At 34.9% G+C, this 22,586-nt stretch overlaps 1 protein-coding gene across 1 annotated transcript; it reads left to right on the top strand.

Annotated features, from left to right (window-relative positions):
• Positions 1-16,267: 16,267 nt before the first annotated feature.
• Positions 16,268-22,381, top strand: RABA4D (RAB GTPase homolog A4D). Its single transcript, XM_090015795.1, has 2 exons — positions 16,268-16,802; positions 21,766-22,381. The coding sequence occupies exons 1-2, from the start codon at positions 16,576-16,578 to the stop codon at positions 22,208-22,210; spliced, it is 672 nt and encodes a 223-aa protein (XP_089871921.1). The 5' UTR covers positions 16,268-16,575; the 3' UTR covers positions 22,211-22,381.
• Positions 22,382-22,586: the final 205 nt, after the last annotated feature.

Below are 22,586 nucleotides of genomic sequence, written 5' to 3' on the forward strand. Positions count from 1 at the left end.
GACCTTTCGCCTACATCGGGATATGGGCCCACACTTCGCGTTGTCATTGCGTGTGTAGGTGTGTTGGCTCACTCTGCCAATGTGCAGGGTCACCAGAATTTGGTTTTAGCTTGGGTTTTTCCCATGCTCCCGCGGGGGTGCCCTCCAACCATCATAAGCAAGCTGCCATCGACGACGGTTGGGCTTGGTTGGCGGTGGATGCCACCAGATCCCGACCGTCGTCAGCGGTGGATTCCTGTTTTTTTCCTCGTGAAAACATATTTTATTGTAAAAAAATAAACACGATCCAAGGGTGGATTCCTGCTAAACAATCAATTATAGCAATATATATATTGTGAAGAAAAATCTTGCAATAAATTATAAATTTTGTTTTCTAATCAAATATCAAAAAGTATCTGCCTATATAAAATTTTAAAGATAAAAAATATATAAAATTATAAGACAACGTGCTAGCCAAAGAAGATAGGACCTTTTATGTGAAAAAACGATCATAGGTATATAAGCAGGGCTGCCTGGCATCGTTCAGATTTGAGGCCACTGCCTAGGGTCTCCTATTTTGGAGGGGCCTCCGAATTCAGAGTGGCTCTTCCAGCAGAATGGTGGTTCTGATGAGAAGTTGATTGATCTAGTGACAGCAAGAGAAAGATTTCTTCAACCGGTGGAAGGTCAGGACTTGAGTCACAGCATCCATGCTGGAGAGTAACTATACTTGCCAGCTGACCTGAAGTTTGGTTCTGTGTCAAGGGATGATGATGGTCGGCTTGCAGAGTTGTTTGTGCCGAGAGTTCCTCATGGTGGTGATCGGTGCATATGGAGGGTGGATCTCATTATCAGCTTTGGAGTGTGGTGCATCCACCAAATCTTAGATCTAGCCCTAGTAGAAAGTAAGCCGGAGCTGTGGGGAAAGTACACGTATGTTCTCAACCGTCTTCAGGTATATGCTGCACTTTCAGCCGTTTATAGCAATTTAAGTTCCTGTTTTAAAAGTTTTTATTACTATTTGAATGGTGACTGAAGAAAGTGCTGGGCTTTATTTAGAGCTGTAGTCTGTAAACAACAGAAAAGTACAATCCCTTGTGTAAATGCCGTGGCCATGGTGTCTGAGCAACCATATATGGTTTCCCACCACCATGTCAGGCCTGCTTGCCATGGGGGTCTAAGATAGCGATGCTTGGGCGCTTCCTTATAAGTGTTTTCTGCATTGCTGAATCATGGAAATGGACGAAATAGTTGACTGTAGTTAATGGCCCATTTACTCAGGTACAGCCCTGATTCTTTATATCGTCAATATGTTGGTCAAAATTCATTAACATGGATACTGCTTGCTTTAGAAATACAGTTATGTTGTAACTAAAATATGTTAGCATGAGCACTGCTGTCATATGGTGCCTTCATGCCTAGTCATGGTGGTCAACATTGGTCATGCCTATTGGCCAAGAAAGGAAAGAGATCAATACACCTTGATCGATAAGCAAAGCTTGACTGCAATTTTTTTCCCCCTTAAAAACAGGGAATTCTTGATCTTGCATTTTATCAAGCCCGGCCAACATGCTCCCCATGCTTTTGCCTTTAAATTTCTGCATCATCTTTCAGACGGCCTGGCTCTGCTGTGTCAAATGGGCATTCATTGGTCTCTGGAAGACTCATGCGTGGAAGATGCACCAGTGCGAGTATGCTCCTAGAAATCATCAAGGATGTGGAAACAGCAGTTGCTTCCCGCAAGAGCCGAACAAGGACAGCTGCTGGTGATGTTGCCTTTCCAAAAGGCAAAGAAAACCTTGCTTCTGTACTAAAACGATACAAGCGTCGACTCACAAGCAAATCAGTTAGTGTGCAAGGTGGTGCCAGTGGGTCTATCAAGGGGTGTTCGCAATCAATGGGACCGTCCTTATTTGTTTCATTGGCTGCTTCACAATATCATAATGCCTTTTTCATCCGCTGTGGCTTGCTGGGACTGTTGTTGTTGAACTCGCTATCATGGAAGTAACTTGACAAGGTGTTCAGCTGGAGTACAGGGTAGTGGGTTCATCAAGTTTCTTCGTCGGTAGCCTTTCCCTTTGTTTGTTTCATAATTGTAATATAGCTTTTTAATTGTTTCAGCCTTTTTCAGGGTTTTTCGACGACCATCGAACAAAACATGGGGTTTTGGGCGTTTAAGCTAGGGATGGCAGTGGACCGGGGCGGGGGCAGTGGACAAGGTCTCCACCCCCTCTCAAAATCAGAACTCCATCCCCGCACGGGGATGGATTTTAACCTCCATCCCCGTTTCATGTCCTCCATCCCCCGTCCAAACAGGGGCGAGGCGGGGTGGGGCCCCATTTCCCCTCGGTCTATTGTCATCCCTTAGAAGGATTGGGGATGGGATAATCAGAACAGGAACGGGGCGGGGCGGGAGAAAGCGTAAGTCCATCCCCGCACAAGGATGGATTTTAACCTTAATCCCCGCCTCCATCCCCGTTTCATGCCCTTCATCCTCGATCCAAACGGGGCCAGGCAGGGCGGGCCCCGTTTCCCCCCGTCCACTGCCATCCCTAGTTTAAGCTGTTTATGCCACTCTCTGCAAGGGTTTTTTCCTAGGCTTATTCCATTTTTTTTTGTCGCCTTGGTCCACTCTTCTCCGTTGTTTTTTGTGCTATTGCCATTATTATCTAAAATATGTGACTTGTCTGTTTTTAATTTGTTGTTCTAATACTAACCTCATGTAAAGACATAAAAACGCAAAGCTGACAGTCAGGAGGTTGCTTGATAGGGACATTGATTGGGACAATGTGTTGTTGGGGAATCAGATTTTATAACAATTGTTATACGTCAACATGTGTTGAGCTCTTATTTTTTACTTTCCCCTTTTTGTACCATTTCAAAGATTGAAAAGGTGGTATGGTTGTGATTTAGGATAGGGCGTACAGTGGATTTTAGATAATTTTTTTAAACTATTTTATGTTTTTGTCATACTTACCTGTGATCCTTGCGGTTCTCACGACAGGTTGCACGAACTGAGTATATGCGTGTGATGCTTGCTGTTTATTTGAACTGAATGCAAACTATTTGAGTACATAGCGAGAATAGTTTGCTGAATTTTACATTGGTAATCAGTTGATTTCAATATACATATATGTGTGTCTCAGACCTCCTATATGCTACTATAGTTATATATTTTTATATATAGTAATAAGCATATTATATATATGTATTTCACCTCTCAAAGATATACACGTATAGGTTGAATTAGGTGTTTGTCCTGTTTTTTTTTAATTTTATATATATATATATATATATATATATATATATATATATATATAGAGAGAGAGAGAGAGAGGGGAGGAATCAAAACCTACCCAATAAAAAACATGTCAAACCTACCCAGTGAAAAAGTTTTGATACTTTTTTCAAAATTATGACTGTACGGATGTGTTCAGCAAAATTGATTTACTAAAAATGGACACTTGGATCATGAATTTTGGATATAAAAAATGGCATTTGGTGCCTCAAAAATTTATAAAAATTGTATGCCATTGATTTTTTAAACTTATAAAAATGTATCCATGCATCGGAATCAAATGCTCCAAGAACTGATTCCTATAAAAACAAGCATATAGATCGCTATAGTCAAAATTTTGAAAGAAAATAAAAAAATCCAATAAAATATGTAGTGGGTAGGTTTGGCATGTTTTTTAGTGGGTAGGTTTTCATTCCTCCATATATATACAATAAAATATGTAGTGGGTAGGTTTGGCATGTTTTTTAGTGGGTAGGTTCATATATATATATATATATATATATATATATATTGCCTAGGATCGTAGTCTTAGGTGGTCTAGCATAATTAGTGTTTTATTTTTAAAAAATAAGAATAAATAGTTTTCAAAATTTAGTTTCTCATTTAGGTTTTATCGCTTCCGCATCATACACTTGGCATGTATGCATATTTGAGAGACTGACCTCCCGTCGGGTCCTGTCTACATCAAGATCAAACCCGATTTGGTGTTTCATTGTTCATGTTTTCTTAGCAAAATGTAGAAAAGCAGTTGAAATAGAAAATTAGACAAGAGAGAAAGAAAGAAAAAAATATTCATTTCAATAAAAGCCTATTGGAAAATTTGCATGAATATAACTCATTTTTCATCTTCATGGTAAATGCCAAAGTTAAAAAATGAAAGAGAATTAATAGGTCAATTAGTTGAGACATTCAAACTCAAACTAAATGTTAAAGCATTCTTGTATTTATCTTACCCTTTTTTTTATAACATTCATGTGTGAAAAAGGCTTTAGAACATGTTTCTTCCTACTTCTATTCCATATTAATGAATATTTGAGTTACTATTTTGGATGCAAACATGTTGCCTTGAATAAGTATATTGTAATGCAGGTGTTCACATGCTATTAACTAAATTTCTTTATATATTTCAAACTCTTTGATTTTACTTTGGATTTAGTAAAGACATCTTGAATTATGATTCCATTGTCTTTATTAGTGTTATGACAAAATTATACTTATGAATGCAAGTTGTTCAATATAAGAAATGTTGTAATGATTTTAGTATAAGAAGTGCATGCTAGCCAGGTTGATAAATGTAATGGGGTTAACTATTTAATTGATTGCATGCTAGATCATTCTAGAATAGTGAGAATGAAATGTTTTGGGGTTTGAAAAACAAGGCAATGAAAGTAGTGGAAAATCAAATCAAAGAAAGGTCTGGGGTTAAATTCACATTGGAAAAAAATCAATAAATTGAAGTGTATCAAGATCAACTTAACAGTAAGAAACCAAATATTGAACACTTTTGGGTTTGGATGGGACTCATAAATGAAGATGCATGTGGCCGATATTGAAATATGGATTGAATGTGAGAAAAAATCTAGCATGAAAGAATTATTAAAAGCCCAATAAATGAAGATATTATGAACATGTTGTTCGAGGAGATACTGCATTTTTCTTGTCGTGTTACTCTTTTTGATTTTTTGCTTTTTTCTAGTATGTTGATGGATTCTTATGCTGGAGTGATGTACATTTTTTGGAGCTAGGGTGGGTGGTTGACATACTGTAATACTCTTGTACATACTATTGTTAAATTACTTCATTGATAATATTTTGACTTTATGTATACTATGATACTCTCGCATATACTATTGTTATATCTCAATGAATGAAATAAATCTATGTGATTATATGAAATAAAAATATGAATGTATGAGCATGTTTATTTACCAATGAATAGAATGAATATATGATTGTATGAGCAGGTAAATTTATGAATGAATGAAATAAGTATATAATTGTATGAACAAGTTCATTTATGAATGAATGGAATAAATATATGATTGTATGAATAGATTCATTTATAAATAAATGGAATGAATATATGATTGTATGAGCATATTTGTTTATGAATGAATCAAATGAATATATGACAATTATAACATTTGTATATCAAAAATATGGTTTCTGTATTTGTTTTACATAAGTTTTATATTTTTTCGTATGTGGATCTAATTCAAGATCCATATTCGGATCTAAAATTCATAATAAACATGTCAAAACATGGATAATATGGAAAAAGTGAACACTTTTGTTAGTCCTGAAGCTTTTGATTAACATGTGCATCTGTCTCCCAAAATTATATGGCTACAAAGGACTTGATGAAGGTTGAGTGCCTTTATATTTCTAATGCTCTGGTCTGATTGTCATCCTAAATGGAAGAATCCAGCTAACAAGGACTTGATGAAGGTTGTGCATCTTTATGTTCCGGTCTGGATGTAATTTTGGAATAACAACGCACTTGAACTTATTTGTTACATATCCATTGTGTTGGACAAATTCATCTCATTTAGCCTTTTGGTAAATGGGAGAGATGGATCAATGTTAGTTTTATTGACATTGTTGTATCATTTATTGTTGGCTGAAACATTTAAATCAACATACTGAAGAAAATGATGTTTTTTGAGCACCTTTTGATCTGTTTGCTTTTCTCATTTCCCCACTTTTTTGCATTGTGTGAAGATTTTGGTAGAACTATGGCAATATGTGGTGTCATGGATCTAGAATCTAGGATGCTCAATAACAATAGTTCAACCTCACATAATAGCTTGTTACGTCATGGAACTAGGATGGATATTTCTAACACATAAATTAAAAACTACTTTTATAAATATTTATCCCTCATAAGGCATGTCCAAGTAATAGATTTAATACAAATATCCAATGCAAGTCCAGAAAGGTATGTCTGGTTTATCTCCTCTAATATTCTAAGGTTGACCCCCTTTTAAATTTAGATGGCATCAAGAATATTGACTTGTAATATATTACCTTGTCTACAGGATGATTGTTCATGTGCCAAATCTGTATGATGGGAAAAGAGCAAAAACCTGCAACAGTTGCATTACTTAATGAGGTAGGGGATGCTAACCTTTCTTGCTCCTTACAATCAAGAGGAGGAGCAAAATCCATTTCAAAGTCTCTTTCAATTATGTTCACTACTGAAGATGACTTGCATATACAAACAACAACTCATGATGAAACACAAAAGGAATCATATTACATGAGCCACCATAAAATGACATCAACAACCAAAGATTCATAATACAAGAAGCTGAACTCAAAATTGTTGATTAAACACTTGATTCATGCACTAAACTGTAATAATCAACTTGGTCAAACCTTTGTATTGAAAGTAGTAGTTGAGTTGCTTCTTGCATTGTGTTATTCTGACATAAAAATACATTTTTTGAGTTATGAATTTTTATGCATTGTGAGCCATAAGTTGCACAAGTGCTAGAATAAATCAGTCTTTACATCATATGCTTCCATAGCCATGTACCACCAATGTATTTGAAGTGATAATAGATAGTACCTAAAAATAAGTGAATCTTTTATTTAAAATAAACAAACAAGTCCAATGTGTTTGATAAACAACATGAAAATACCAAAATAAACAGATAAAATTAGTATCAATTTGATAGAATAGGCCCAGGAATTATGATATCATAACTATTGGCTTCTTCTACTCTTGGATTCAAAATCTTTGTAATTGCACAAGTACAACCTACTAAAGAGTGTAACAATCAAATCAATGCCAAGGTTAGCACACACACATTTAAAGAATGTGACATCTAAACCAAGAAACCAACCTTAGTAAACTATTTTAAGCAAAACAAAAAATGAATAGAGCATATTAAAATCCATCCTATAAATAAAGCAAGATTGGCAAGATTGAGAGTTGAAAATCTTCAATTCATCAAATGAAAGCTAGTTTAATAAGAAAAAGAACATGCCATATGTTAAAACACACATGCAATGAAGAGAGAAACAAAGTTTGGCTATACAAAAGGTAGTAACCACAAGTTTCATCCACCTAAAAGGCATTCATCAAAATTGTCTCAAAAAGGTTTAGCATGACATCAAACTATGTCAACCAAAAAGTTTCAAAATATCTTGTCAGACTTCATGAGGCACACATCTCCAACTTTATGACAATGCCATTGTCTCTCGTCAGACTCCAAGGCCTAAAAAAAAGAAGTCAATGAATCATTCAAAATAAAAAATTTACTTTTAATATAGATAAAAATCTTAAATTATAATAAAATTACCTAAGATTGTTATGAAGCAGTTGCTTGGTTGGTCCTTAAGTGTTGCATCAATTCTTTAACTTGAGATTCCATAGCCCATGCTCCCCCTAACGGGTTCCAACTCATGCACTTTTTCTTTCATCTCATGGATCTCTTTTCTTTATTCTACATTCTATTGCATTGATTGGGTTTGAGTAGGGGCTGGACTGAAGAACTCAACTGCTTTAACACCTATGTTGAAGTATGAACTCACCCAAGCCTATTCTTTCCAATAACTTAAGAAATGATATTATTGCGAGATTGAGAATCTACAACTCCCTTAGGCATTTGAGATCTCATGGAGTTCATTTTATCCTACAAAAGTAATATACACATTTAAAATCATGCAAATATAAATACAGAAATAACATACCAATGTTGAACACAAATCGGACTAATTGTGTAATCATCAATCACTTATAATTATTGAACTTGTTTCAACATTATGATAATTTGAATTGGAGCTAGAGAGTGTCATAACAAAGAATTCAGCTTGTGAAGGCTCAACTCCATCCTCTCTAACCTACACAAATATGAAAAGAAATTAATTATGATAACATAATAAGGTAATCACTAATCATAAAGATAAAATGATGATAAAGTTAATGACATTATAATTACCTTCTCTGAATTATATCGTGCAAAGCTTTTTGTTCCAGTAGTAAGCAAAAACTTTTGTTTAGCATGATTGACACTATTCATTGCACTTTGTGCCTTTAACAACAAAATAAGTTTACATAAATAACTATAAATATAGAAATTATAAATTTTAACTTGTTTTTATAGAGATCTAAACACTTACCTTTAAGCGATGAAAATCAAAATGTTTCATTAGGGTGGCCCATTGAAACTCAAGAATATCTTCAGGACACTTGTTCATGTGTTCATCAGATGTCTTGCAATTTTTTTTATAGATTTTTCTAAACTCGGATCTATAATTTCGTATAGACCGTGAATACTGCTTCAACAACCATGCTCTCATGTAGTCGAGAAGATCATACTTTTGTCGCAGCAAATACAATTAAATTAATATTACATTCATGTTTAAATATTGCACATAATCTAAGAAAATGCCTGTTACATATCAACACAAGATGCCACATGTTGTCCTTGCAACTCAGAGGTAATGACTTCCAAGTAACAAAATTAAGTGGATTAACATCCGAATTTCCTGCAAACTTTCTCAAATACGTAGTCCAACAAATGGCCTCCCAACCGATGGGCTGTCCATACTTATTTATGGACACATGGTGGTGCTTCACACTTGAGGCAACAATGTCATTGCAAGAGCACGAGTGGGGTCGCATGTCCTTCTCCCCTGTTGAGCTGTAATCAATTAACCAAAATATATGTTAGGCAATGGATATACAATAAAAAATTCAGTAAATTAAAAGGTATGGTGCACTTACATGAGATATCACTCGTTTTAAAGTCAGGAACAATGGATATTTGCACATTTCTTTGCTTAGGAGCCATCTATTGTTTATAAAACAATCATAAATAATCACAAGTAACATGAAAATAATAAGCATAGATCAACTGGTACATTCAAATTGCATGCATGATGATCTAGGATATAACATGAAAAAATGCACTATCTTATATTATATAAAACAATCATAAATAGTGATAAAGATAAAAGTTATGACTAAATTAGACCACCTACCTCTATTATTTTTATTTTTTTCTGTAAATGATTGAGTCAATGCAATAGTTGTATCATCAATAGATGTTCTAGGCACATCTGTCCTAACCCATGGTATATCAACATCAATAGTTTTTAAAGTTCAAATATTGTATGGGTCATTTTCAATATAATTGTCACTAGTATCACCATGTAGGTTGTCATCTTCATCAACTTGTTGCCTATCAATCTCAAAAAATTCTCTAGGTCTTGTCCTAGTAACAAATTTTCAATCTTTGTTAATGTAATCTTGCACATAAAAGACTTGTTTTGCCTGAGATGCAAATACAAAAGATTCATCTTTCATGCATCTATATTTAGAATTTGTAAGTGTGAAACCGAAATCATCTTCTTTAAGGCCCTTGGCATGTTGACTAAGGACATCAAACCATTCACATTTGTACAAAACAAATCTTTGATCTATATGGTATTATATTTCAATGATGTCTACAATGGTTCCATAATAAGTAACACCATCAACTACATGCCTTTTATCATGGACACTTGAATAACTAATTTTTTTTTGCAGTAACAACATCGCTATTTGGATTCTTCAATCTTTCTTCTCGTTATTTTGTACAAAACCTAAACCCATTTATCATAAAAGTGTTATATCTTCTTGCATCCTTACGAGGATACTTAGAAAGTCATATAAGCTCATCAGTAACCTCTTCACTCCCACTACCTTCTCGTAGTTGATGAATCTGTTATAAAAAAATTATACATCTAATTAAAAGCACCAATTTATATGAACTAAAAACTAATAAAAAAATTTGAAAAATAAAAAACTATCAACTTGCATGAGTTTTAAACCACTTAGGAAAATTTTCTTTATGAATTCATTCTATTTGACGAGGCCTCAAATTTTCCATGATGAGAATGTCTAAATGTTTCCAACATGCTAGATTAGTGAAAAATTATTAAAAGCATATTGTTACTATTAAAAAATAACCAATATAAAAAATAAAAATTCTTACTAAAGATATGGTGTCACCGAGTTGTGATTGTATAACACATAAGTATGCATTTGTTGAGGAGTTATATTATTCATTGGGAATAATCGATATGTGCCCAAATCACGACCTTTTCTCAATAATGTAGAATCATGTGTTGCAGCACAAACAACTTCTTCATAATTTCTTTATGTCCGGTTAAAGCGTGTCTCTATACCATGCAAATATCTTAAGCAAAAAGTTAAGCATTCTTTAGCTAAGTACCAATTTGCAATCGAGCCTTTTGGTTAACTTTTATTCCTTACATAACACTTAATCTTTAATAAGAACCTATAACAATTAACAAATAGAAAATTAATTATATTAATAGTTTATGACATTCAAACCATAACAAATATTTATGAATATCTTTCAATGGAATACATCCAACGGTATTGTAATGCCCCCGCCCCCCCAATTGAACCTCATCTGCTAGTTAAATAGGTAGTTCACCATTATATCAAAGAATGAAGGTAGGAGGATCTTTTTCAGATGGCATAATATCAATATTATTTGTTTTTCCAATTTACTTAATGTATCATCTTTTTCAACTTTAGAACATAATTTCTTGAGAAATCCACACAACTCAATCAACACTGCACTTATTTCTTTTGGTAAAACATTTTGTATAGCTAATGGAAGGAATTGATGCATTAGCATGTGACAATCATGACTCTTCGGACCTTAAATCTTACATTCTTTTACTTGCACACATCAAGAGATATTTGTTGAATAAGCATTTGAAACCTTAAAATGCTAACACTATGTAAAAAATGGACTTTTCTTTCATACTCATAGCAAAGTATGTAACATGCAGAAATTTTTTCAGCTCTATTGTATTGTGGATGAAGTGCATGCCTTATATTCATTGATTGCAAATCTAGACAAGCATTTAAATGGCCTTTTGACTTCTTGCCTAAATTCAATAGTGTCCCAACTATCTTGTCATATATATTATTTTAAATATGCATTACATCCAAACAGTGGCATAGTAAATTATGCTTTCAATATAACAGCTCAAAAAAATTATTTTTTTCTTTCATTGATATGGTAAGCCCATGTCTTTGCATCCTAACTCGTTATCACTGAAATTAGTCGTGTTCTCTAATTGATATAGCATATTAGTGCCTACCATTTTGGTAGCACTTATCATTTCAATATTGCCATTGAAAGAATGTTTGTTCTTCTAAAATTTGTGAGTAATAGGCAAAAATCTACAAATGTCCCATATAACAAGATTTTTTGCTATGTTTTAACCTGCAAAAAATGTGCGTCTTTATAACATAAAGAACATGCTAATTTTCCTTTGGTGTTCCATCCTGATAGGTTTGCATATGCAGAAAAATCATTTATAGTTCACAATAAAGTTTCTTGCAATTGAAAATACTTTTTCATTGATATATTGTAGGTTTCTACACCATCATTTAATAATGTCTTCAGTTTTTCAATAAGCAGCTAAAGATAAGGATTTATTTTAATTACCCCAGGCGAGCTTGGTCCAAATATAAGCAGTACAAGCATGGTATATGACTGCTTCATGCACATCCATGATGGCAGATTATATGCAACTATAACAAATGACCATATGCTATATAATGTACTCAAAGTTCAAAAATGATTAAAACCATCAGTGGTTAACCTGAGTCTCACATTGTGACTATCTGTAGCAAAAGAGGAATGCAATGTATCAAAAGTTTTTCAAGCTAATGAATCTGCAAGATGCCTTAGAACATCATCTTTGGTGCAACCTTCATGGTGCCATCTCTTTTGAAAAGTAGTCCTAGATGACACAAGCAACCTTTTCAATCTTGGTATCAAGGGAAAGTGGTGCAAAGTTTTTCATAATTTTTTTTTGAGTTTCTTAAAAGATGAAGATGTTATACTATTTGATTGACATTTAACTTCTTTTCATCTTGATGCCTTACAAACATTGCATAACTCTTTTTTAGCAGATTCTTTTTAATATAACATGAAATTGTGAGGATATACATCTATTTTTCATAACTGAAACCAAAATTTTCAATTGTTGTCTTTGTGTCATAATATGACTTTGGTAATTATATACCTTCAGTGAATGCCTCTTTCAATAAGTCGAGCAACATATCAAATACTTCAGCCATTAAGACATTTTATATGAAACAGGTGAACAATGAATGACAACTTTGTAGATCTAGCACATGAAGGATATAGTTCTTGTTCAGCATCTCTCTGCAATTTGAAGCATGCATTAACTTCAGAGCTCTGACTTTCAAAAGACTCATCTATTCTGTCTTCATGGGAATCATATATTCCAAATGCATCATGTATCAATTCATTCATAGCATCTATGTTATCTTCACATGCATCAACATGATCTCTTGCAGGTGAGATCACTAATTCACCATGATAATGCCATAGTGTGTAGCTTTGAACAAAACCTAAACATACCATATATCAACAACACTTTTGACTGATTGCAGTAAGCAATTGTTGCATCTTACGCATGGGCACCTTAGTTTTTTCTCATTAACCGTATTGTTTGCTCGAGCAAAGCTAATAAAACTAACAATTTCCTAGACCATAGCAATTGTTTGAACTAATAAAAATCAGAAACCTTACCTAGTAAAGATGATTTTCTCGCCCAAACCCCAATAAGAAGAAGATGAGAGAGAGAGAGAGAGATAGGGTGGAGGTTACCCGATGACTGTCGCACCAACAGAGGTGGTCGTGAATCACCGTTCCAATGGAGATGGTCATTGATCGCCGCTTGGTGCAATGATGGCCGAAAAATCAGAGAATGGAAAAGAAGGGGAGAAAGAGAAAGAAAGAGAGAGGGAAAATGGATGAGAGATAGTGTCACACCTTATGGAAGAAGACAAAGAGCTGAAGAGGGAGAAAAACCAGTGTTGGCGGCAGTTGGACACAACGATCAACGAAGGGGTGTCTGGCATATGATGAAGAAGGGTTTCTAAGAGAGAGAGAACAATTTGAGGCTAAAAGAAAAAGGGCAGGTGCCCTCCCACAAAACTAAAATAAATGAAACCCTTGACTTTCATAGTTTGGGGATGCATTAGAGATAATGGGATTTACTGCTATAGTTTTGGGTTTCGTGAGTAAAACCTTATATTCTTTGGCTTAACTAAAAAATGTGTCAGAAAAATCTCATTTTTCTGGCACAGGTAATAGATGCACCAGAGAAATATATTTTACTGGCCCCACCTAATTTTGTGCCAGTAAAAAGTCCTTTAAAAAAATAGATTTTTTGTAGTGTTACTATACCATATATATTCTATTTTGACAATAAAAATATGGATGTAATTTTGACTCAATAAACAAAAAACGTGGATGTCATTTGGATATAAAGTTCATTCATGGTTTTATTTAAAAATTGTCATAATTTTTCATGTAAGGTTGACAAAATTTGTAGTTGTCAGCATCATTCATGTTCTCTATGATAATAACGGGTTTTCAGATGATCAATTGGAACAATCATGAACAACTTATGAACTTTCATTTCCTATCCTACCCATACCATAAGATGCGCTTATCGAAAAAAACTCATCGTTGATGATTTTCACTCATGAAGTGTCATCAATCTTCTCACTATCGATGTTTGGCCTAAAAAAATAACTATAATTTTTTATTAGTTAGATACCACAAAAACCTAGTTTCTGTGAAACCCTAGCCTGTACGAAAATCCTCAAATATGAAAGAAACTTCCATTGTATTCATCATTATTATTTGCGATATATAGGAAAATCTATAAATTCTTCAGAAAAAACTGCTTATAAAAAGCATATTGGCTTTTTGAAAAGGGAACTTCCTTTTCAAAAATATTAAATGTGATCCTTCCCACCTACTAGCATTAAATATGACACTTCTATATTTAAAACTATGCCTTGATTTATAAAATGATGTCTCAATACTTCAAAATGTCAATTTATATATAGTTTATGTGAACTTTGTGAGGTCTTCCTTATAAAATATAAGCAAACCTCCTTTCTCCTTTCTTTAATTGTCACTTAAATGTATATTCATACTGACTGAAATAGTCGTTAATGAAGTGTCACCAATGTATATTTCACTGAAAATATTTATTAGAAATAGTCATAAAAAATAATCGTTGGAAATTTTGTCGAGAAAAAGGTTTGGGGACCACAAAAACCCTAGGTTATGCGAAAATAACCCTGGGCTGCGTATAAAAGGTTTTAAGAAACAAAATATAATTTTTAATGCTTACAAAATTCTCAGTTGAAAAGGAATTTTGCATCACCTCATGAAAAACTTTATAATTTTTGCAAACCTTTCAAAAATTTTACAAACATTTCAAGAATTTCACAACCACCAACATGAAATTGTTGACTAAATTTGCACTCTAAATGCCTATATATACAAGTAAATTCGCACTAAATCTCGCATCACTTAAAGTTGATAGCATGTTAAAGTCCATGAATTCTATAAACTTTTCATGAATTTCAAATCGACAGTGGACTTTCACAAGCACCAACGTAAAACTCTGATGAAATTCGCAAGAAAGAGATTTTCGCAAGAAGTGTCACACAATTCATATTTCTGCATGGGGGTTGCAGAAGAAGCGAGGAGGAATTTTGCATTGGAGTTGTGAGGCATCGAAAATGTACACATTCATTATGCAAATCTAACCATTTTTGCATTGTGTATTTTCATGATTTCTACGAAAATATCACCAGGAAAGCGTTGCAATGTAACACACAAAAATCAAGAGATTCCTTCATGCTAAGAGTAAAAGTAAAAAGGTCTTAAAAAAGTCAAGAACCTACAAAATTGGACATGAGGCATATTTCAAAATTTATAAGGTTTTTGGGGAAACGTGTTAAATTTGTTGCACATTACAATAATTTCCTATATATATATATATATATATATATATATATATATATATAGAGAGAGAGAGAGAGAGAGAGAGAGAGAGAGAGAGGATACTTGCCACTCAGTTCGGGGTCACCTAGATTGGGTTGGGCACGATTGGTGTAGGTAGGCGGTGTCCTGGGTCAGGGTGGGTAGCCCCTTGGAGAATTTTTCTGAGTAAGGGTGGGCAGGTGCCCACCCTACACACATTGTGGCTCCGCCCCTGCTCATAAGTTTTCTAATTGAATATGGATACATCCAAATATAAGTTATTATAGAAAAACAAAAAACACAAGTTGTGAAATTAGTTCCATATGGATCCTACTATCCCGGATAGCATCCTGCAGCTGCTCTGCATCAAATACCCAAAAAATGTCCTTCATAAAATGAAGATGGATATATTCAAATAAGCGTTAAAATGGCTCAAGTCGGTCAATTTTTTATTTATTTATTCAGACATAATTGGTTCACTTTTTTGTAAAATTAGGTTATTATGCATGCAGTAGAAAACAAATTCTAGTGCAAATAGGTTTCAGGTATCAGTCATTTCCCGGCCTGATTCACACCCAGACCAAGGTCTTTGAATGAGTCGGTCTGATTAGAACCCCGACCGATTGGGTCCGGTTCAGGGCTCCTTTTTTTTTTTAAATCTGAATCTAAAATATAAATAGTAGTTTCACATCCAGATTTGATTAAATAAAGTTTATTCTGAATAAAAAATACATGTGATAATACTGGATAAAAAAAAATAGAACAAAAGCAAGCTATTTAGATGTAAGAAAGCAATCAGGATTTTGATTCTGATCAATTCCAGGTCTAACTTAAAATGCTGACTCGAATCAGAAAGCGATGGGATTGAACAGATCTGAATCGGATCCCAATGCACATTCAGATTTTACATCAAGGATCTAAATCCGAAAGTAACATGTTGGACTCAGATCGGATATCTGATTGTATCCTAATCCACTTGCAGCTCTTCTATCCTTTATTTTCGGATATTTTTATATATAAGATATTCACCGATATGACGATACGTCATTTATCCGTTAAAATTGATCCGAAGGTGTCCGCTAATCTCGTTCTCCCAGGTGGATTCCCCACATATCGTCGCCATCGTGCTCCCCAAACATCTGTTTTGACTCTGCCCGTTTCCAAACTTTCTGAATCTCCGATCTCTTCCCCACAAGCGAAAAGCAATTCCATGGAAAAGGGAGAGAGAGAGAACCCCCAACGACCTCGACGGGAGGTATCCGAGCTCACACTTTCCTCGATCTGAAGGGCGCGGTCCTCAGATCCTTCTTTGGGTGAGAGAAGAAGAATTTCGGTGTGATATTGGGAAAAACAGGAATAGGGATACGATTTCTGGGGTTTTCTTTTTCCCTTCCTTCCTTTCTTTCTTCTTGAGAGAGAGAGAGAGAGAGAGAGAGAGAGATGTCGAACCTGTACGGGGAGTTCAACCAGAAGATCGACTACGTGTTCAAGGTGGTGCTGATCGGGGACTCGGCGGTGGGGAAGTCGCAGCTGCTCGCCCGGTTCGCCAGGAACGAGTTCAGCCTCGACTCGAAGGCCACGATTGGCGTTGAGTTCCAGACCAGGACGCTCACCATCGATCACAAAACCGTCAAGGCCCAGATTTGGGATACCGCTGGCCAGGAGAGGTCTCTCTCTCTCTCTCTCTCTCTCTCCCGTTGAATCTGAATTCCAGTTTTTTTGTTTTTGTTAAGCCCTCTTATTTAATTACCCTCTGACGGCCTCGAATTGGGATCTAAGTTCGTTTTTAGTGGTATGGCAATCGTGAATTTGTCTTTCATCTTGTTACGGAACGTGCCTAATCCATGCTACGGTATCACAAAAGAAGGAAAGATTCCGATTTTACGGTGTAAATTAGGATCTGAATTCGTTTCTAGTGTTATGGCACCTTTTGTTTTGTTTGTTACGAGGCCTGCCTAACCCATGATTGTGTGTAATGAGAAAAGGGAAAAAATAGGATTTTATGATATGATTTTCGCAATTGATGTAATCTTCGGAGTTTCTTTTGCTTTCAAGAACGATTCTGATGCATATTGATCGGTTGAGAAAATGGTAGAAAGGCAAAGAAAGATCTGATATCGCTGTCTCCAGACTCTCCACATATAATTTTCGTTATTCAGTATGGAACTGATATGATCTTTTAAATTCATTAGGTCTTAGCTGGAAATTTCCATTTGTATTCGACCACAACAATTCAGATGCATCGTGATGATGATGATGGTGGTGGTGGTGGTGGTTATTGCTATTGCTAGATGAATAAATGCTTTGGTTTGTATGATATGGCGCCTTTATTTGTGTTGTTTTGTAATTTTGAGAGTGGATGCTTAGGATTAACTGCGCTCGACTTGTACGGTCCAGCCCAATGATGTCTTTGGATGGTGTTTTCTGAGGGAGGTAGTTCAGAAAGGTGCCTGATTGCAAAAACGGTTGCATTGAGTTGCTCTTCTAAGCAATCAGTGTAAGATAAGTTATTTCTTGGAGTTCAGTTTGTTGGGTAGTATAACAAATGTTTTAAAACTGATAATATACAGGAGAACTCTTTTGGGATTTATTGAAGTAGGAAAGTAATTCCAATATCTGTGATTGTGGAAGTAGTGTGAGATGAGGCTTTGATGTAGGTCTGATATCTTTTTTGCTACCATTAATACTGGCACTTTGAACAACAAACTGAAAAGAAGTTATTGGCAGGATTTTGTTGATACAATTTTCATTCTTGATGATTCAAACAAGCATCAGAAGGAAGGTGGCTTCTATTTCCTCCTTCCTGTATTTGGATCTAATGTGAATCAAGGATGTTAGTCATTTATCATTTAGAGAATCTTTAATGTCAGCTATTCGCTTAGGTATAACTTGATCTCAGAAATCAGCTAATTGGTGTACTTGTTAAATTTCATAATTATCTTAATATGGAGTGACTGCTAATAGAGATCCTGTATTAAACCTGTCCATCATTTGATGGATTATGAATTTATAGACCATGTTACATGGACATCTCTAAACTTAGCATGTGTATTCCGTGTCGATACAACATGAGACTTGGGCATACCAGGAAACAATCAAACCAATGTCAAACACAAGCAACATTGTGTCATTAACATTATCTGTTTTCTTTTATGATCTTGATTACATATTTTGTATTCACTTACGTTTGTTTTCTTTTAAAATTGTCATCAATTACATTTTATTTTAATTTCAATTTAGATTTATTATTTGATGTTTTTAATTATGTTGATTCAGAATTTCTGTTGTAAAGTTTGCACTTGAGAGGGTATTTATGTTTTATTGTCTTACATTGTGTATGACTGTATCATTGTTTCCTGCTTTTTGAGAATTGCTGTGACATACCAAGCGTATCCACATTGTATCTTGTTCTGGCATCGTATCCATGTAACAGTTTGTAGATTGGCACAAAAAGGGGAGCTAAATTAGATATGAAGAATCAAACAATTTAATGAGGGGAATAGTTGATGAGAAACAGTCTATATGGCTTATCTTTAAGGTTTAACACAAATTGGCCAATGGGACCAGAATGGCTTAATGAATGGGTCAACTATGAATGGGGTTATAAATTTGGTCCTCTTTGCTAAACCCTTTGTTTAGAGAAAACCATTTGTACTGTTTTACTGCATAGTTTAATATGCAGGTGAACTAGTTATGATGGATGTCAAGCATGAGAAATGTGAGCGTGTTTTCCTTTTCAGTTACTTATATTTGATCTTAGTTTTTTTGGTTATTATTTACTTGCAAAATAGCCATGAAAGTAGTAATATCAATGTTGTCAGTATCGGTATAGGCCCTGTATCGTTTGGCCAATGATTCAGGTGAATCGGCCGATACCGATACACAAGTGAATCATTCTGAATCGGCCAAAAAATAATTAAAAAATATTATGTGTCAATCAGAGTGTGACGTGTTAAAGCCATTAAAATGATATTAAAAAATAATTTTAAATAATTTTTATATTTATTGAAAAATAGCTGAGATGATGAAGAATATCGATTTTCTGCCAATGCAATACCTATCAGCCAATACAGGTTGATACGCACCGATACTGACAACATTGAGTAATATGACCATTTCTATGTATTTTTTATTCACCAAATTGCCTCTATGGCTTGATTTGAATCTTGCAACTTATGACAACACTCTTTTGTTATTAAGGTGTTCTCTATATAGAAATTCCTGCCATTTTTCTTACACACACTTCACATGTATGTATGTATGTATGTATAAAGGTATTCTGTAACAATCTATAGATATCAACCACTTGCAGTTTTGCAGTATTGTGACCCAGAAAATTCAAATTCAAGTGAAATTTTTTTGCAAGTCTTTATGTATAAAAAGTTTACTAATTTTTTAAGTATCATATTATTGCAGAGAATGTTGAAACTTTTGTTTCTTCTTTTCATTTATTGAACTTTTCTTCTTTAAAAATTGCTGATCTCCCAGGAGATTTTCCCTTTTTTGAAAATTTTAAAAAATGATTACCTTAAACTCAAGCGCCGGCATAAAAACCTGCAACTAGTGCAGTCTGGTGGTTCTGATACTTCGAATTCTCCGGCTAACGCCTCATTCACTCACAGCTCACTCACTTATGTTGGTCCAGGTTGACCCAATGGTTTGAACTGTCTACCCAAATGGTTCAATTTATGGAACAGTTTTGTGACCTTGTTCTCAATCGAGTGGATAATTTCTGGGAACCATGTTCTACAATAGCGAGGTCTATAATGCTGCTCTTCTATGATCTAGATCAATGACAATGACAGTTTAAACACTTTAAAATGTTCAATGCACCTGTGTTGACAATGGTTATTCTGGATGCTGATGCTGGTTGCTTCCTTGTGCTGCCACATGCATGTGTACGATATGAGGTATTGATACATTGTATGTTTTTATGAATATTTAAAAATTTCCACATTTCTTATATAGTGGAGTTTTACGTTTACAATAAACCTGCAGTCACACTTGCTTGTATTGTAACCCAGTCACACACTTTCAACCATCTTGAAAAACAACTGTGCCATGCCAGCCTGCCCTTCTTTTGTCACATACCAGCAGCCATACCGGTTATCTGGATCCAACAGGAATTTTTTTTACTCCATAAATCTACAAGTTGTGTCTCCCTTCTCATCACAGCCATGTATGTTACTTTTTGGTTGATGGGGATTCACCATTTTTCTTTTGGTAAAAGTTTAATGATTATTGCAAAGTGGATTGGATATATTTGTTTATCCTAAAAAAAATGAATATGATTTTTAAAGAGCATGTTCAGAAGCACACTTAAGGGATTGCTGGCTTACATGTTTCTAAAAGCCGACATGTTTAAGTGCTTAGATCAAAATGACAAAGTTCTGAACCGTGGATAGGTGGTGCTTTTTTTTATCATGAATTTCATTTACAAGTGCATTGTTTAATTGCTGATAAGTTGAATTTAACAAAATTATTCATGCTTTTCGTTACTTAAAATTGATGTTTATGTGCTTCCAAGACTGTGCTTGCTGTACAAATCCAAAACTTATCATGTTTGGGAACAAATTAGTATTTGAACTTTGAACTTCCAACCAAACATTTGGATAAACACGTTGAATCTAAAGGGGGAACTCGATGTCTGGATATCTATAAGTTCTCATAGAAAACTTAAGCTGACGAAGGCCTGAGTCATCGGGAGCAGAATGCTCCCACTCTGGTCCGGAAAGAATCCACTACTTATTTTTTAGGGGCCTTGACCCATGCTATTTTAATATCTACCCTCCCCGGAGCCAAAAACGAAGAGATGATAGGATATGAGGGGGTGATCAAAGTTGATAATGCCAAGTCACCGAGTACTATTGAGTTTGTTTTTCCTCTTTTAAGTTTTAATAGAGGAAGAGTATATGCAGTAGTGCATGAATATGTATGTTTGATGTAGAGATGTCCTCTTTATAGACATAAATAGCAAATGCTTTCCGTTTTTTGAAGTTTTTCTTGTGTTTTCAATTGTTTGTCTTTATTTGATAGATTTTATTTCTTTTTATTTTTGCTTCCTTGAAAAGCAAACTTTTTAAAATCTCATGAATTTTTCCCTTGCTGAGAAAAGCCTGAGAATGGGATTATGAATCAATCTCTTCATTTCTTGCTTGAAGAACCATCTTCTCTGCTTTAGTTTCTAAAGCTTATTTGAGTGGCACCTTTTAACTCTACAATGGAATTCTCTGGATTTTTTGTAAACCAAAGCATCATGAAGTACCCAACGTTTATATGTTGCCATCCTCATAACTAATGCCTGTAATTTCTTGTTTTTGTTTCTTTCGTTGGTAACAGTCGTTTGATCACATGAATGGCATCCTGACTTCCATTTGTGTGAACCATTTTGTCATATAATTAACTTAAACTAAAGTACGTGTGCAATCAACCTCGATGTGTACGATGGAATATTCATCCATTCAGTCAATTAGCCTCTGACAACATTTGGATATATTAAACTCATCTGCTGGTGGCTGTTGTCAAAGAAGGCAATGACCAGTCTGAGCATGGACGTTTTTTCTAATTTGTGTGTGAAATACCTTCCTGTCCATCATTTGTTTAGTTTTGAGGGCCATTACTGATCTGCAGGTACAGAGCTGTTACAAGTGCTTATTACAGAGGTGCAGTCGGAGCCATGCTAGTCTATGACACGACCAAGCGCCAATCTTTTGACCATGTGGCGAGGTGGCTCGAAGAGCTACGAGGCCATGCTGACAAAAACATTGTGATCATGCTGATTGGAAACAAGTGTGATCTGGGAAGCCTACGTGCAGTCCCTACAGAGGACGCAAAGGAATTTGCAGAGAGAGAGAACCTCTTCTTCATGGAGACCTCGGCTTTGGAGGCCATCAATGTGGAACCAGCATTCTTGACTGTGTTGACAGAGATCTACCGGATCATTAGCAAAAAATCACTTGTAGCCAATGAAGATGCTGATGGTGGCAATGCTTCATTGCTCAAAGGTACCAAAATCATAGTTCCTGGTCAGGAGCCAGCTGATGTCAAAAAGCAAGGTTGCTGTATGTCAGCCTAGGCTTTGCTGAAAGAGGAGCTCCAATCGATTCTCACATGCAATATGCAAAATTTCAACCATTTTTTTTTTAATTTTTTCTCCATTTTGGTATGTTTCATATAAGAACATCCCCAATTTATCTTTTTTTTTCCCCTTACTGCTGCTCTTAATGAAATGAGAAATATTTATTGATCTGTTCTCCACCTTTAAGGAGTACTAAATACAAGTGAAAAGTGCTGAAGTTTTTGGATTAATATAACCGTAAAGCATACGGATTAATAGAGATCTGAAACCATCTCTTTGCCGATCCTACAAGTTAGCACACACACACACACACACACAGTTGAAACACATTATGGGGCACCAACAGAAACTTGCCTTTTGCTTTAGTGAATGT

This window comes from Nuphar pumila, chromosome 8, assembly GCF_984573655.1.
Source record: "Nuphar pumila chromosome 8, dmNupPumi1.hap1.1, whole genome shotgun sequence".
Taxonomy (NCBI): domain Eukaryota; kingdom Viridiplantae; phylum Streptophyta; class Magnoliopsida; order Nymphaeales; family Nymphaeaceae; genus Nuphar; species Nuphar pumila.